Here is a 15980-nt window from a genome sequence, read left to right as displayed (position 1 = left end):
TTTTTGACTAAATCGTTTTATTCACGGAAACAATGCATTTCATACAGATTTGAAAAAATCCTTATCGCATTAAATGGTTTGTTAAAGACATACCAACAAAGCAACCTATTGATTTCTTGTATAAATTGTATTGGTGTTTCCTTTTTAATAAATACATTCAGCTCAACACTGTCTTTATCGATCTGGTTCTGATATCAATTATAATATACTTAATGGTATTGTTTCTACCTTATAAATACAAATATAAATAAATTAACAAATAAAACTATAATATGTTTATGTTTTCAATTCTATGTTAAACTTTGATCAGGATTATTATAACATAAATATCTGTTTAGGAATATCCCTGTGAATGTGTCGCAAAATCTTCCCTTTTCATGTAATACATCAAGTATTTATTTTATTTGGAAAACCAATTATCTTTGACTTGCAAACTGATCCATTCATCGACTTCCCACTCTTTAAATCCTGTCTAATGTGTTAACAGAAATGATGATGATAATGAAGATTACTACGACTACTACAAACGCACACACACGAATAACAGACACGTGTCTACAACTATGCTTCACAATAACAATAACAATAAAGCCCCTATTACTGGCTATAGCTTGTTTGTTTTGTTTGCTTCTAAACTTTATATTATATATTTTCTAAATATAAATATGCGATTGATAACTACCTTCTCTCTCTCTCTCTCTCTCTCTCTCTCTCTCTCTCTCTCTCTCTCTCTCTCTCTCTCTCTCTCTCTCTCTCTCTCTCTCTTCTTGCTCATAATCCCTGCTCGTCCCCGTGTAGTGTAATAGAATCTCGTCCTGTTTAAATAACTCCAGCGCTATTTGGCCCCTTATTGCCTCAACATGAATGTCACCATATGGTGTTTTTGGCAGAGACCATGTGATGCTGCTTTAAGGAGTCTATTCATCTGTAATGGTTCGTGTAAAAAGGACATCTATCATTCCGATCGATTATTAACACAGGAAAATACATCAAATCCAGACATCCGTCTACGTTTTATTTCCACATTCAACGTCGTCTGATTTACAATTCAAAACAATCCACTTTGTTGACACATGCAACAAAGTCGCAGGGTATAAAAAAAAATGTCATCCTTAATTTCAAATTCTTTATATCACGTGTCAGAAGAAAAGAGAATTAGATGGATTTATGTTGTAAATTATTCATGATAAAAAGCAAGATTTGTAGGTTGCCCCAGACAAAGATGTACGCTGTGAATGAAAGGGAAAATAAGTTAAACCAATTACATATTTTATGAAAAACAATATAATGTCAAATAGTTAAAAATACATAAACCATAACCGCAAAGTCCAATACTCAACTATTTGAGGCAGAAGTGTATAGATTTGTAAACAAACTGAAATATGACAATAAAAATATGTATTTATTTATTTATTTATTTATTTTTTTAAACCTTTGCACAGATGTATTGGTGATTCAAATGAGAATTTGCTTTGAGCGGGTGTACAAAACAAAATCACGTCTTTATCACATCGGGGGATGTTGAAATAACATTGGCCTGTTGGGTAATTGTATCTTTTAATGAATACATAAATAGTAATCAATTATAATGAAATGGCTCTAGTTGTTAATTTAGTTTTCGATTTTTGCTGTAACACCTGTATTCTACTGTGTTATCATTCTTTAATACAAACAACAAGAAAGAATATGCAAAAATCAATCAGTCCAAACAATGTTATTGTATTAGTGAAACAGATTTCCTACTCTAGTCAACAAATGGGTAGTAAAAACATCTAATTGTCCTATAACAGATTTAATACATATATATATATATATATATATATATATATATATATATATATATATATAAGAACGAATATATATATAATATATATGTTATATTATTAGTATATCTAGTTTATAAAAATACGTGCTACGAACTTTTTATGAACAATTGTAATACTGGGCAAATACAGACAAGCTGAACAAATTAAACAAATGGACTCTGTGTAGCATCACAATTACAGAAGTTATATATTCGATATATTAATATAAGCAACAAAAAAGGAAAGTAAACAATTATTTAACATTTGATAAAATGTTTAATGCCCATAATTTAATTTCATAAACGTTGTACCTATTATTATTGATTTGTTAGGTATAGGCGTGTGTGTTGCTGTGTTAAATAAAGCAATACGTTATGGTTTTACTTACCTGCTTGCCTGTATCCAACTTGACTTTCCCAGCCACTCATTCCCTGTCACACAGAGACATCGCGACAGTGCAACCTTTGGATTTATTTGTCATCAGCAGTGTCTTAATGACAAAGCGGCTACAGAAAGCAACGTCCTTTGTTTATGTTTTATCTTGAGATGTTGGGTAGATTGTGAAGGTAATAGGAAAGGAGAGGCATTTATCGCGAGATTGCGCTATCAGAGAGCTATTTGTTAGAGATGTTATAGCGCTTGAATTCAATGTAACTCAAAACCCCACCAAATCTCCCCTTTCTCCCCTAATCGTTTCCAGGCTGCTTCTTTGACGTTTTATGGTGCATTAAGCAAAAGGAACAGGCTAATAAATTCAACGAACCTGAGGTGGATAAAAATAAATAAATAAATAAAAGTTTCATCTGTTTGAAATTGTCCCCCTTCATTTTTCATGTTCTCCTGCGTACAAGAGAAAAAGAAAAGGGTAAATTAAAAGGTTTTTATTCTAAGCTTACATCAAAAGAGAGTGCAAATTAAGATTTCTGTTTGAAAAACTGGTTCTCAATTGTGGACGTCTTTATGGGCACGTAAAATACAAATGTAGCATGTTTTAAAGAAAACATATGGATGGGCTATAAGAATGACACAACTTGACCCTGAACGAATCTGGAATGTATGTGTTTGATCCCTCTTTCTGCAGGTCCATGTATGTAATAATGAATAATAATATATATAATATATAATAATGGCACTATAATAATAATAATATCTAATTACAGAGGTTAATTTTTATAAATATATTAATAATCCAAGCTTAATGAACCGTGATTATTATTATTATTATTTATTATTATTATTATTATTATTATTATTATTATTATTATTATTATTATTATTATTATACAGCTGCATGTGTGTTCTTCGTAATGCCATGCAGACGATATTTTTCTCTCTGTATGATAATTGTGATCATCTATTTCGGTACTTAATATAAAAACCTAGTAATATGAAACACTAAACTATGTGATGCTATTTATGACACCTCCGTTTATCTCGGTCTAATTTAAATAGATGATTTATCGACATCTCTCTCTCTCTCTCTCTCTCTCTCTCTCTCTCTCTCTCTCTCTCTCTCTCTCTCTCTCTCTCTCTCACTCTCTTCACGCCAGTCCGTTTGGTGTAAGATTAAAAAGTTTGCTAATAAAGCCCGTAGTATAGCTATTAGCTCCCTGCAGTGACGTCATGCCTGGGATACATTGTCAAAGGCGGGTTTACCCCTTACAACAAAATCTATATTACTAACACGTGGTTGTCCTAATGGGAAAAAGAATTGAACAAGCATAAACCCCACCAGTGGGCTCTCCAAAGTTTGGTAGCACTCAAAAACTCCTCCCATTCATGTGCTTAATTAATGTGGCGTGGCCCTTTAAGACTCTCAGCACTGGGTCAGTAAGTGGTGTAGCTTTTCTCTAATTGATCTTCACCCAATCAACAATAACTCGTTAGCAAGCGCTTGCTTTTCTTGTTCCTTAAGACCTCGTATTCCGCTGTAGCAAATCAGCCCCTGGACAGGACCGTCATACTTGCTGAAGCGCTTCATGGAGAACGCTTCAGAAGAACCGTCGCTTACTTAAAGGGAATACAATTACTGTGTTTTTAATGCTTCAGCCCACGTTGAAGCATGATTTCTTTTGGAAAGTAGTAGAAGACAGTTCTGAAGACTCGATTTTATAGCACATAAAGGCCGAAAAAACTGTGTCCGAGTAGTTTGTGGAAGAAAAATAACAATCGTTAAGAAAAGCTTGTGTGGGTTTGTTTTTTTCTTTTCTTTCTGGGATACTGCGATGACCTCTACTAAAGAAATGAAGGCAGGCTCGGTTTTGCAATCTAGCAGGGAAGACAGGAGAATGGGTCTCTTAGATCAGCTGCCACCCCCGGCCAATTCCAACAAGCCACTGACCCCCTTCAGCATTGAGGATATTCTTAACAAACCCTCAATCAAGAAATCCACGGTCAGCCGCTGTCCGCCGACGGTTCAGGAAAAAGTGACCGTCTCTGGGACGCCCAGGAACGGCGTGACCACTCCTTCCTCGCCGCTCTGTGCCCTGGAGGAACTAGCCAGCAAAACGTTCAAAGGTCTGGAGGTCAACGTAATACAAGCAGCAGAAGGTATTGTTCTAGTGTTATTTTGCTATATAATGTGCTCAGTGCATTTAAGAACTTAAAGTAGCAAGCTGTTTTTCCTTTTTTTTTTTTTTTTGCAGGAGTAATTAAATGTGTGTATAAGCTAGGGCTCAATTTGGAGAACTGTACACAACTTTTTTTGTATTGTTATGCTGTAGCAAATACAAATAACTTGCAAAACAACCTGACAGCAACATATTCGAGTTACACACATCAAGCCATTTTACCCGTGACGTACAGAACGGACAACAGTAAGCTAGATGTTATCTAGAAAACAAAACTGTTCACATTAGTGTTGTTGTATTAGGATTGTGACTCGCTATGCATTTTAGTAAACAACGACCACTTAGTGCAAGGTTTTGTTTTCTTTTTCTATAGGAGCTTTAGAACAAGATTGACTGGGTGTCTTTACTGTACAGGCTTGTGTCGTTTAAATACATTAACGTAACATAATGTTCACTTTAAAAACACGTTGTAAAAGCGTTGCATATTTACAGCTGCAACGGTTTTGATTATTTTTTGGAAATAATACATTCACGACCTTTCAAACTGGCATATATTTTGTAAAAAAATATTATGTGGCAGATATTACAAACATAAAATCTATGTTTAGAGTAAGCATTCGCAGGTTGTCCGATATGCACTTTGACTCATCTGTAAACAAATGTCAGTTTTAAAATAAATGTCACTGAAATATTTGCAACTCTCTCATATCTTGCAATATTGGAATAGAATAGTCATAAAATTAATTTCACTGGCTGACCTAATTTTAGGAAAATCCTATAATATATATATATATATATATATTAATATATATATATATATATATAGATATATATATATATATATATATATATACAAATATATACTGACACCTTCTGACCAGATATAAACTGTGATAAGACCAGATATAATAATAATAAATAATAATAATAATAATAATATAATAATACCAATATATAATAATAATAATAATAATAATAATGGACAACACCAAATTATATATCCTATAAGATATTCGGTGCCATTGTACCTGATATCCATTTCAATCGACCTAAAAAAATATTTTTATATACAAATAACTTTCATTGAAAGTGATTGTACTGATAAATTATTAACAATAATTGTCAAATAATCTCTACATTAGTTTATTATTATTATTATTATTATTATTATTATTATTATTATTATTATTATTATTATTATTATTATTATCTAAATGTCCTGTTGTTTGTTTATATTTAAGGTCGCGAGCATATGAACGCATTTGGACAGAGGCAGGCCACAAAAAAGAGAAGAAAGTCTCGCACAGCCTTCACGAACCACCAGATTTACGAGCTGGAGAAAAGGTTTTTGTACCAGAAATACCTGTCGCCCGCAGATAGAGACCAGATCGCTCAGCAGCTGGGTCTTACCAATGCCCAGGTTATCACCTGGTTTCAGAACAGGCGAGCCAAACTCAAGAGAGACCTGGAGGAGATGAAAGCAGACGTTGAATCCCTGAAGAAAATCCCATCCCAGGCCTTGGAAAAGCTAGTGAACATGGAAGACCTCGATGAACCCCAACGCAGCTGTGGGACAGTCTCCCCCAGCATCTCCCCATCGTCACATCGACTCGCGGTCTTTCCACAGTCACCCCAGTCATCCTCCAGGGACCAAACCACAGACGAGTTTTCAGAAGAGGACGAAGAAATCGAAGTCGACGATTAATTAAAAAAAAAAAAAAAAAACTTTCTGCACAAACTTTTGGGAACAAGAGTCACTAAGATAGTGAACCTCGTTATTTATTAAAGGATAAACACTCAATAAACATGATTTTGGCACATTTTAGGCACCGCGTAACACGAAACAAACAATTAACAAGTAAGTTGTTCCAATCACAACATGCTTTAACTGTAAACCAAAACAAACCAAGGAATGGGAAGGGAATTGACATTTCTATAAAGGGCAGCTTTTGAAAGTTAAAGCTATAAGTGGCTAAACAATGAGACTGAACACAGCTACTGCAAATTGTGTATGTATGTTATGTATTTTCTTTCTTTGGTCTGTTCTCTTTGGGGAAACAGTGCAATTTGGTTATTTTTTCTTTTGTATTTGGAAAATTGTGAAGCCACAGACTTTAATTGTAGCTGCTATGCATATTACAATGATAGATGTAGGTGAAATAATGTATGTTTGTGGGGGGTGGGGGATTCGGGTATCTAGTTTGTCTTTGTAAAATAATTATAATGATGTGCGTTTACAGATACAAATACATGGTGTTTATAATTACATTTTTCGTAAATGTTAATAAAATGTTGTTTCCCTTTGGAATGGCGTATCAAGGCAAATATCACTCTTTAAACAGTACATAATGTAAACAAACACACTATCGCCACATTACGGTAAATATCGGTTGTGTATATATTTTGAATAAAACTGAGACATCTTATTATACTAATTGTATTGCACCGTGTTGTTTAATTTTGTAGGAGTTATGATTTTGTATAGGCCTACCCAGAGAAAGGTGTGTGTACCCTAAATACAAGTTGCAATGATAAGTCAAGTAGCTACACTATTGCAGGCATTAGGTATCCCTGCTGAATGTTGCATACAGAGGTTGTCTAAACCAAATATCTTAAGCAACAGATTTTTAAACACATTATTTACACCGCGATATTTATAAAATGTGTGTGTGCTTGTACAGTGTTTACACACAGTAAAACAATAAACACCAAGAAGTGTTTAAAGTCTGTTTCTATTATGTTTAACAGTTGAGTCGATATTTACACTCATCATTCTAGCACCTTATTGACAAACATTATGGATGACAGTGAACTAAAAATATGTAGTAGCCTACATTGGGAGTATATGATATTAACACTAGCACTATCCGGTTAAAACGTCTTGGGCTATATATAGCAGATGCCAAGATCGTCATGCAAGTGTATAACAGAGTCATGTAGGTGATATCGATTAAGCGTATTTGTATACATTCTGATACATACAGTTGGGCCTACATTTGTTTTGTTTTTACTACTACTCATTGTTTTTATTATAATGATTAACCACGATGTATAAACTAGTTATATGTTGAACTTCTGAACAAATTGTTCTAGGCAGCGACAAGCAGAGGCTGGAGGGTCACTTTTACTTTTTTGTTAAGTGGCTGGCGTCTTGTTCGCCAGGTTTATTCAATTGGACCCAATTGTATACTTTCCCTCTCTTCCCTTCTCTGAATGAACAACTGTCACAGGGGCTTTGAATTGCTGCTGGTGTAAAATGGTTGCGAGCATCCCGATGCCATATGGTTTATGAATTTTCTCCAACACAAACTAGTCAGCAAGATTGATTAGTTTACCCGCCTCTCCGTACTTACACAGCTTCTCTCAGCCAGCAGCAACAATGCGACACATCTGTGCCTCTTTTACTGTGCGTGTTAAAAAACACCCATGAATAGCAATTGATTAGCAAGGGGTTCCTAATGAATACATCTCAATAGGAGGGCAGTGAGATTCGGGGGCCTGCTGCCTCTTTCTCCCCGCTGTTGCTTTCCTAGCTGCAGTCTGCTGGCACTTTGTTCCAGTCCATTTGTAACACTTAACCAGATCAAGGGGAGCTCCTTTGGAGCAAGGGAGAGACGGAGCTCCAGTGCACAATTGGCGCTTTCAGAAAGACTTGTTACGGGGTTGAAAAGTCAAGTAGACATTTTTTCTGCTTCAGAAAACAATCACAAGGAACTATCCAGAAACATAAAATAATCTTAAAGTTTAAAGTTATTAATCATTAAATGTTATATACCCCATTGTGTTATAAAGGTTATTCTCATCTTTCTTTCTTTCTTTCTTTCTTTCTTTCTTTCTTTCTTTCTTTCTTTCTTTCTTATTTTGTTAAAAAGACTTTACTATTATTTAATTTACCGCTATTGTTTATTTATTTATTTTTTTTTTTTTTTTTTTTTTAATAACTAAATAAACAATATTGCACATATAACAAATGTATGATTAAATACTAAATACGTCTTTAAGGGAGTTGGTGACAGACTCGTGCCATTATCTGGTAACAAACAGGCTACCAATGTGTGACTTAATGTATAATAGGGTATTGTCAATGTATAAAATCCCAAAAGCTGCGCTGGCCTACATTAAGAATGTAATAATAAGAATTCATATTTGCACTTTTCTTTTTTTTTTTTTTTTTTTTTTTTGTTACCAGCCAGATGTCCAAGTCACTTCTTATGTCTTCTGAAAACTTCTGAAAAAAAGGATGTAAAGTAAAAGCGTCGAAATTAAAAAAAAAAAAAAATCATTTCAGAGCGTAACAAATTAACAACAAAACCAAACGGAAGCAGCTCATAAAACGAAATAATAGTGTCTATAAAAACTAATCACCGCTAATAGCCTACGTGGTCGTTTCCTGGTTTGTTCTTTTTGGTTTTTACTGTCTTTTCTTTATCTCTTATTTATTTATTTATTTGTTTATTTATTTATTTATTTTATTCATTCATTTATATATTTATTTGTTTGTTTGCTTTTTGCTGTCCCAGAGGAATTGTGTTGGAAGTGCTCACACTTGTGGCGCAAGAAAACGAAGTTGTCTGGTTTGTCAAGAAGCTAAGATGTCAACTAGAGTTCTTTTCGCTCCACCAGATCTCTGGAAATAGTTCCTGTATTCCGAGGGGTTGTTTCTCTTATTGCAGTGGGAATGTTTAGGAATTAGAATTAAACAGAATGTTATACAAGATACTTTGTTTTTATATATCTGGCACTGTAGTGTTTATTTTTGTAACAATTGTGTTTTTAATTATTTGCCTAAATCAAGGTCGAAAACAATTACACTTAAAACTAACGTGTTTTTTTTTTTTTTTTTTTTTTTTTTTTTTTTTTCAATATAGATGCTTGTACATGCATACCATTCTACAAAAAAAAAAAAAAAAACAGCGAGAAGGCAATTGGTCTTTGGATATTTTTCTTTATTTGTGAATCTTCATCATTTTTCGTTTTATCTTGTGTAATTTATGTTCCTGTCATGTGAAATTCAGCCACTCATGTTTCATAGTTTTACTTCCCCTCGCATTCTTAAGCTATAGATACAGACCTCTATGAAGAAGAGAACACAAATATATGACGTTACATAAATATTGACCTGCCTTCTATTGCCTAAGAGTTGCCCATTTATATTCGATACAGTTACTAAACAGTCTAAAAGAAAACGAGGCACAGAGACGTGTATTGTATTTAATCAATTTGCTTTTTGTTTAACATTAAAATTAAAATCTGTTAACCTATTTCTACCTCTTACTTACAGTGAAAAATAAAGACAGGTGATGCTAAACGTTTGGCCATAGCTGTAGATAGATAGATAGATAGATAGATAGATATAGATAGATAGATAGATAGATAGATAGATAGATAGATAGATAGATAGATAGATAGATAGATAGATAGATAGATAGATAGATAGATAGATAGATAGATAGATAGATAGATAGATAGATAGATAGATAGATAGATAGATAGATAGATAGATAGATATGTTTCATAATGCAGATTAATTAAATGCTTAGTGCATCACCTGGTTTAAAAAAACCGCAAAGTGCATCACCTGGTTTCTCACGCATCACTGTAAACATCTTTCGCATGTGCAGCACAAAGTTCTATTTATTGACGACAACTCTGACAACTACCGATCGACATCAACTAATAGATCGACAGACATGTCTGGAAAGTGTACCCTAATCACATCGAAAAGTACACAGCTAATAAATTAGACACTTTTATCATACCGATATGGAATAGTACGCACGGTAAATATCCCGATATATATAATATATATATATATATATATATATATATATATATATATATATATTACCCTATATATATATATAGCCCTAAAATGGGATTTTATGATAAGACTATTCTCATATATATATATGTGTGTGTGTGGTGTGTGTGTGTGTGTGTGTGTGTGTGTGTGTGTGTGTCTCTTTGGTAACCATTAACACACTTGACACCACTAATAATAATAATAATAATAATAATAATAATAATAATAATAATAATAATAATAATAATATTATATTATTATTATTATTATTATTTTAGAATATAATAATTATTATAATACATTATTATATTATTATAATTCACTTTCTATCATGGAAATAGAATCATCGTACCCTTAATTGATTCTTAGATAAATTGAAATCAAGACAATAGGTTATAATTCTGCTCCCTTGACCATTATATATATATATATATTTGTTTATAGATCTATTGTTTGTCATCGGGATAAACGCTTATAGGTGCAACATCTAATTTAGAAAGGAAATCAGTTTAAAGCCTATTACACCCAAATTGTATAGTCTAACGGCATGTAGGTCCTATCTGTTTATAATTTACCTAATGATTTCGTTATATTTTAAAAAAAAAATGGTTGCTATAAGGAACACACACACAAACACATATTAATTTTAAACAATTAAAATGAATCATTACCAAACTTGAAAATCTAAAAAAAAAAAAAAAAGTCTTTGAAGTACATTTGTATCTTATATTTGTTTATTTTATGTTGCTAATAAAGGATTAATTAAAAACAAGATTAATAAAATCCCCCTTTAGTCAATCCAAATCGCAGAATTAATATTATTTATTTATTTATTTATGAATAAATAACTGTTAAAATGTTAAAAGTCTAGTTTATTTTAAATGTGTATTATGAATCTTTTGCCTTTAATTACCCGTATTAATAGCTGTAAGTAAGAAATTACAAGCAAGAGGATACAGCGCCAAGATATCGAATCATTTTAAAGGCTTTAGTCTTGACAATTCTGCCCCTGCATGCATAACATAGAAGTGACCCTAGTAACTTTACTTCAATGGTTACCCGTTCCTTTTGTTTTTCTTTTAAATTGTCAATGTTCTCTATATCATGCGTTGTAAGACTTGGATAAGCTGAACTAAAGCAAACAAGCACGCGTGTATTAACTTTCTGACTAGCATCTTTGCATTTTTATATAAACACCGCGTGTCTTGATGATGATGATGATGATGATGATGATGATGATGATGATGATGATGATGATGATGATGATGATGATGATTGTCCTACTATAAAATGAGAAGTTCTGAGTCTGTTAATTTCATTTTATTTTCTGTTTTGTAACATACAATTTTGATATGCTTCTTGTATGGTGAACTTTTGCGAAATTCGGTTCTATTCCAGTGCAAGTCACTGTCGGTGATATTGCATCTTAAAGACTCAGATGGTTCCCTGTGTGTCACCTTATTTTTACCTCAGTTAAACAATCCATTTGCATCGTTGCACAGAACTGTTCGTCAGTGTAATTTTGCTTTGTAAAGCAAGGAGATTACAAATACTCAAATCAGCCAGTCAACACAAAGCAGGATGAGCCGACACTGCACACAATTACATTCACTTGTTAAAGTTGTGTGTGTGTGTGTGTGTGTGTGTGTGTGTGTGTGTGTGTGTGTGTGTGTGTGTGTGTGTGTGTCCACCATAAACTAGACAAACCATTGACAATTACACAAGAAACACTTCTTGGCAATTGTTATCCGCTAATGTCTTCAGGACCATACCTGTTATTACGTGGACCTATTATCAAGAGCACAATTAAATTCTAAATGAGGAATACAGTAATTGTAGCAGTATGAACCAATATAAGGTTAACAAGAAACTCCAGGAATGCCGTTTTCATAACAATAATTTAACTGCTTCTTCCTCAAACTAAGTTGCTTCTTGGTCGTTTTAAACCGCTACAAATTAGAGCAGTAATGCATGTCTTTTACTGTAAGAGACATGGTCGTGTTAATTAAGTGCAGTGTGTATTTGCTTACAACATGACTACACTTAATAGTTCCACTCTTAATGCGTGCAGTTCTATTCTTTGGAACGCCTGCAGAAGCCGCATGCAGTATAAGACCAGATAAATATAACACTAGCTCCTCCTATTCTCTTACATTTTCTGGATGATTAACTCTGCGGTTGCTTCCTGACACTCTCTCCTGTTGGTATTAATTTGGTTTAACTAGTGATTAATTATCCTCCTTTAAAGCTCCACTTCTCTTTCCCACTACACTTGCACTGCATATTAATCAAAGTCCTTTATAATTATTTATTTATTTATTTATTTTTAAATACAACAGCACCTCTGTTTATAAATGTGTGGTAAATGTCCAAACGTGCGCGCGCGCGCGCGCGCGCGCGCGTGTGTGTGTGTGTGTGTGTGTGTGTGTGTGTGTGTGTGTGTGTGTGTTAATATATTATACACACGAGTGCTCTTGAAGTAAATTTGTATAACCGCAGCGACGTGCACCGAACACTAGTTCATATGTTAGTTCAACTAACTAAAAGGCAACCTTGTGGAACAACAACTTTGATAGATGTCTATCTATATATATATATATATATATATATATATATATATATATATATATATATATATATATATATATATATATAGTATTTCATTAAAGAATTTTTAGAAACTCTGAGAACTTTAATATATCTAATTATTAATGTTACGCAAAACTTGCGTTTGAAACTTTTGAAAACAAATTACCGTAGTAATGGCATCGTCTTTTTTAACTGTTATACAACAACAACAATAATAATAATAATAATAATAATAATAATAATAATAATAATAATAATAATAATAATAATAATAATAATAATAACTGTTGTAGCTAACTATTTTTTTTTTCAATCCTATCAAAATGTTGGTTTAATATACGCTGCCATTTTAGTCATCTATCCTGATAGCTGGACTATAAAAATCGTATGTTCATATCGAGTGTTCAATCGATGTATATTTTTGAGAATTAAACAAAACATCTAATTTAACATCTATTTAAACGTTAAGTAGTATACATTAGGCTCTCCTATACATACTAGTACTTGTTTTAAATCTGATCTATACCATTTAATTTTAAATCTTTAAAAAAATGACAATGTAGCTGACTAGAAATTGATACATTACTCCCATCTAGTGTCGCAATCTGAAATCAATTTTAACTTAAGTTGTTTTAGAGAGCAATAAGTAGTTCAATTGCTTAGTGCTGGAATCACTCGGCCTCATTAGCACTGTTAGACCAGAATGTGTAATTTACCAGCTTTCAAAGAGACTCGAAAAATACATTCATATTTTAGTCATATATTCTCCATAATTTATTATCAGTTAAATGAAAATATTCTTTAAACATATATTACTGGTATTAAAATAACAGGAAGGAAATTTGGGTGTTCTGTGTACTTCTTCATATTGATGATATATTTATAAAAGAAAGAATACAACAGATTAAAACACATTTTAAAAAGACAAACAATGTAAACCTTACAGGAAAAGACATTCCAGCTAGCCCCAGAATGGAAGTTAGCCAATGATAATGCATGTTGCAGGAACAGAAAAAGTATTAACAAGGTAAAAAATAAATAAATAAATAAATAAATAAATAGATGTATAAGGAAATCTTTAAAAAATAACGAAAAAAAAGAAGGGAAAAAAAAGCCTGTCTTAATTCATGTTTAAACATAAAATAATAGTAACAGTATGTACACCTATCCTCCAACCAACCCATTTATGAAGAAATAATGACTGGGCAAAGAGTACAGTAGAATACTTGGAATAATGTTCTGCCCTGTTCCTCAATAAGCTTTTGAGTTAATGTGGCTTTATGCACATTCTCTTTTCACTCACCTTGGGTTTCCTTTTCTTCCACCTTCAATTCTATATTGTATTTCTCTGTGTTGTTCTCTCTAGTGTTTTATTGCATCTGTTTAAAAAACTACCTAACTAAAAAAATAAAATAAATAAATAAACCCTAAGTGATGTATTTTTGTAGAAAGCACAAGTGGTAAATTCCTTAAACAAAACTTTTTGGGTGAAATTGACCAATAGGTGTAGACAGTTACCTATTTAAAACTATGTGCATTTATTGAGGGGTAATGGTAAGGGTTAAGATTCGATACAATTTATTGCAACAATAAACATGCTTCATATGATATTACTCTGTTAAAACATATCTGCATTTTGTTACTGACCATTATTTATCTTACCCTTCTCGGCACAGGGATATTGAGATATTGTGTGTGTATGTGTGTGTGTGTGTGTGTGTGTCTATCTATCTATCTATCTATCTATCTATATATATATATATATATATATATATATATATATATATATATATATATATATATATATACACACAGTACTGTGCAAAAGTTTTAGGCAGGTGTAGAAAAAATACTGTAAAATAAGAATGCTTTCAAAATTAGACATGTTAATAGTTTATATTGATCAATTAACAAAATGCAAAGTGAGTGAACAGAAGAAAAATCTACATCAAATCAATATTTGGTGTGACCACTCTTTCCCTTCAAAACAGCAACAATTCTTCCTGGTACACTTGCACGCAGTTTTTGAAGGAACTTGGCAAGTAGGTTGGCCCAAACATCTTGGAGAATTAACCACAGTTCTTTTGTGGATTTAGGCAGCCTCAGTTGCTTCTCTCTCTTCATGTAATCCCAGACAGACTCTATGATGTTGAGATCAGGGCTCTGTGGCGGCCATACCATCACTTCCAGGACTCCTTGTTCTTCTTCACGCTGAAGATAGTTCTTAATGACTTTCGCTGTATGTTTGGGGTCGTTGTCATGCTGCAGAATACGTTTGCGGCAAATTAGATGCCTCCTTGAAGGTATTGCATGATGGATAAGTATCTGCCTGTACTTCTCAGCGTTTAGAAGATGATTAATTCTGACAAAATCCCTAAGTCCATTTGCAGAAATGCAGCCCCAAACTTGCAAGAAACCTCCACATTGCTTCATTGTTGCCTGCAGACAATCATTCATGTACCACTCTCAAGGCCTTCGGCGAACAAACTACCTTCTGTTACAGCCAAATATTTCAAATTTTGACTCATCAGTCCAGAGCACCTGCTGCCATTTTTCTGCACCCCAGTTCCTGTGCTTTCGTGCATAGTTGAGTCGCTTGGCCTTGTTTCCACGTCGGAGGTATGGCTTTTTGGCCGCAAGTCTTCCATGAAGGCCACTTCTGAACAGACTTCTCCGGACAGTAGATGGGTGTACCAGGGTCCCACTGTTTTCTGCCAATTCTGAGCTGATGGCATTGCTGGACATCTGCCGATTGCGAAGGCAAATAAGCATGATGTGTCTTTCATCTGCTGCAGTAAGTTTCCGTGGCCGACCACTGCGTCTACGGTCCTCAACGTTGCCTGTTTCTTTGTGCTTCTTCAAAAGAGCTTGGACAGCACATCTGGAAACCCCTGTCTGCCTTGAAATTTCTGCCTGGGAGAGACCTTGCTGATGCAGTATAACTACCTTGTGTCTTTTGCTGTGCTCAAACTTGCCATGGTATATGAAACTGTCTTCAGCAACCTCACCTTGTTAGCTGAGTTTGGTTGTTCCTCATCCAGTTTTATTCCTCCTACACAGCTGTTTCTGTTTCAGTTAATGATAGTGTTTCAACCTACATATTGAATTGATGATCATTAGCACATGTTTGGTATAATTGTTTAATCATACATCTGACTATATGCCTACAAAATCCCTTACTTTGTGCAAGTGTACCTAGAAGAGCTGATGCTG

The 15980-nt window shown here is 33.4% G+C and overlaps 1 protein-coding gene across 1 annotated transcript; it reads left to right on the top strand.

The window, feature by feature from the left end:
* The first annotated feature begins 3613 nt into the window (after window positions 1-3613).
* On the top strand, window positions 3614-6783 carry LOC121327730 (transcription factor LBX2-like). The gene is made up of 2 exons (XM_041271902.1): window positions 3614-4355; window positions 5617-6783. Exons 1-2 carry the CDS (start codon window positions 4031-4033, stop codon window positions 6078-6080), a joined length of 789 nt encoding a protein of 262 aa, XP_041127836.1. The 5' UTR covers window positions 3614-4030; the 3' UTR covers window positions 6081-6783.
* The last annotated feature ends 9197 nt before the right edge of the window (window positions 6784-15980 follow it).

The sequence above is a fragment of the Polyodon spathula genome, chromosome 2 (assembly GCF_017654505.1).
Source record: "Polyodon spathula isolate WHYD16114869_AA chromosome 2, ASM1765450v1, whole genome shotgun sequence".
In the NCBI taxonomy this organism is placed as follows: domain Eukaryota; kingdom Metazoa; phylum Chordata; class Actinopteri; order Acipenseriformes; family Polyodontidae; genus Polyodon; species Polyodon spathula.
This window is presented reverse-complemented; position numbering and strand designations above follow the sequence as displayed.

Bases quoted from the DNA above. Each gene is read 5' to 3' on its own strand.
- LOC121327730 (XM_041271902.1), top strand. From the start codon at position 4,031: ATGACCTCTACTAAAGAAATGAAGGCAGGCTCGGTTTTGCAATCTAGC. The intron at 4,356-5,616 runs GTATTGTTCTAG...TTTATATTTAAG, and splicing joins CGTAATACAAGCAGCAGAAG to GTCGCGAGCATATGAACGCA.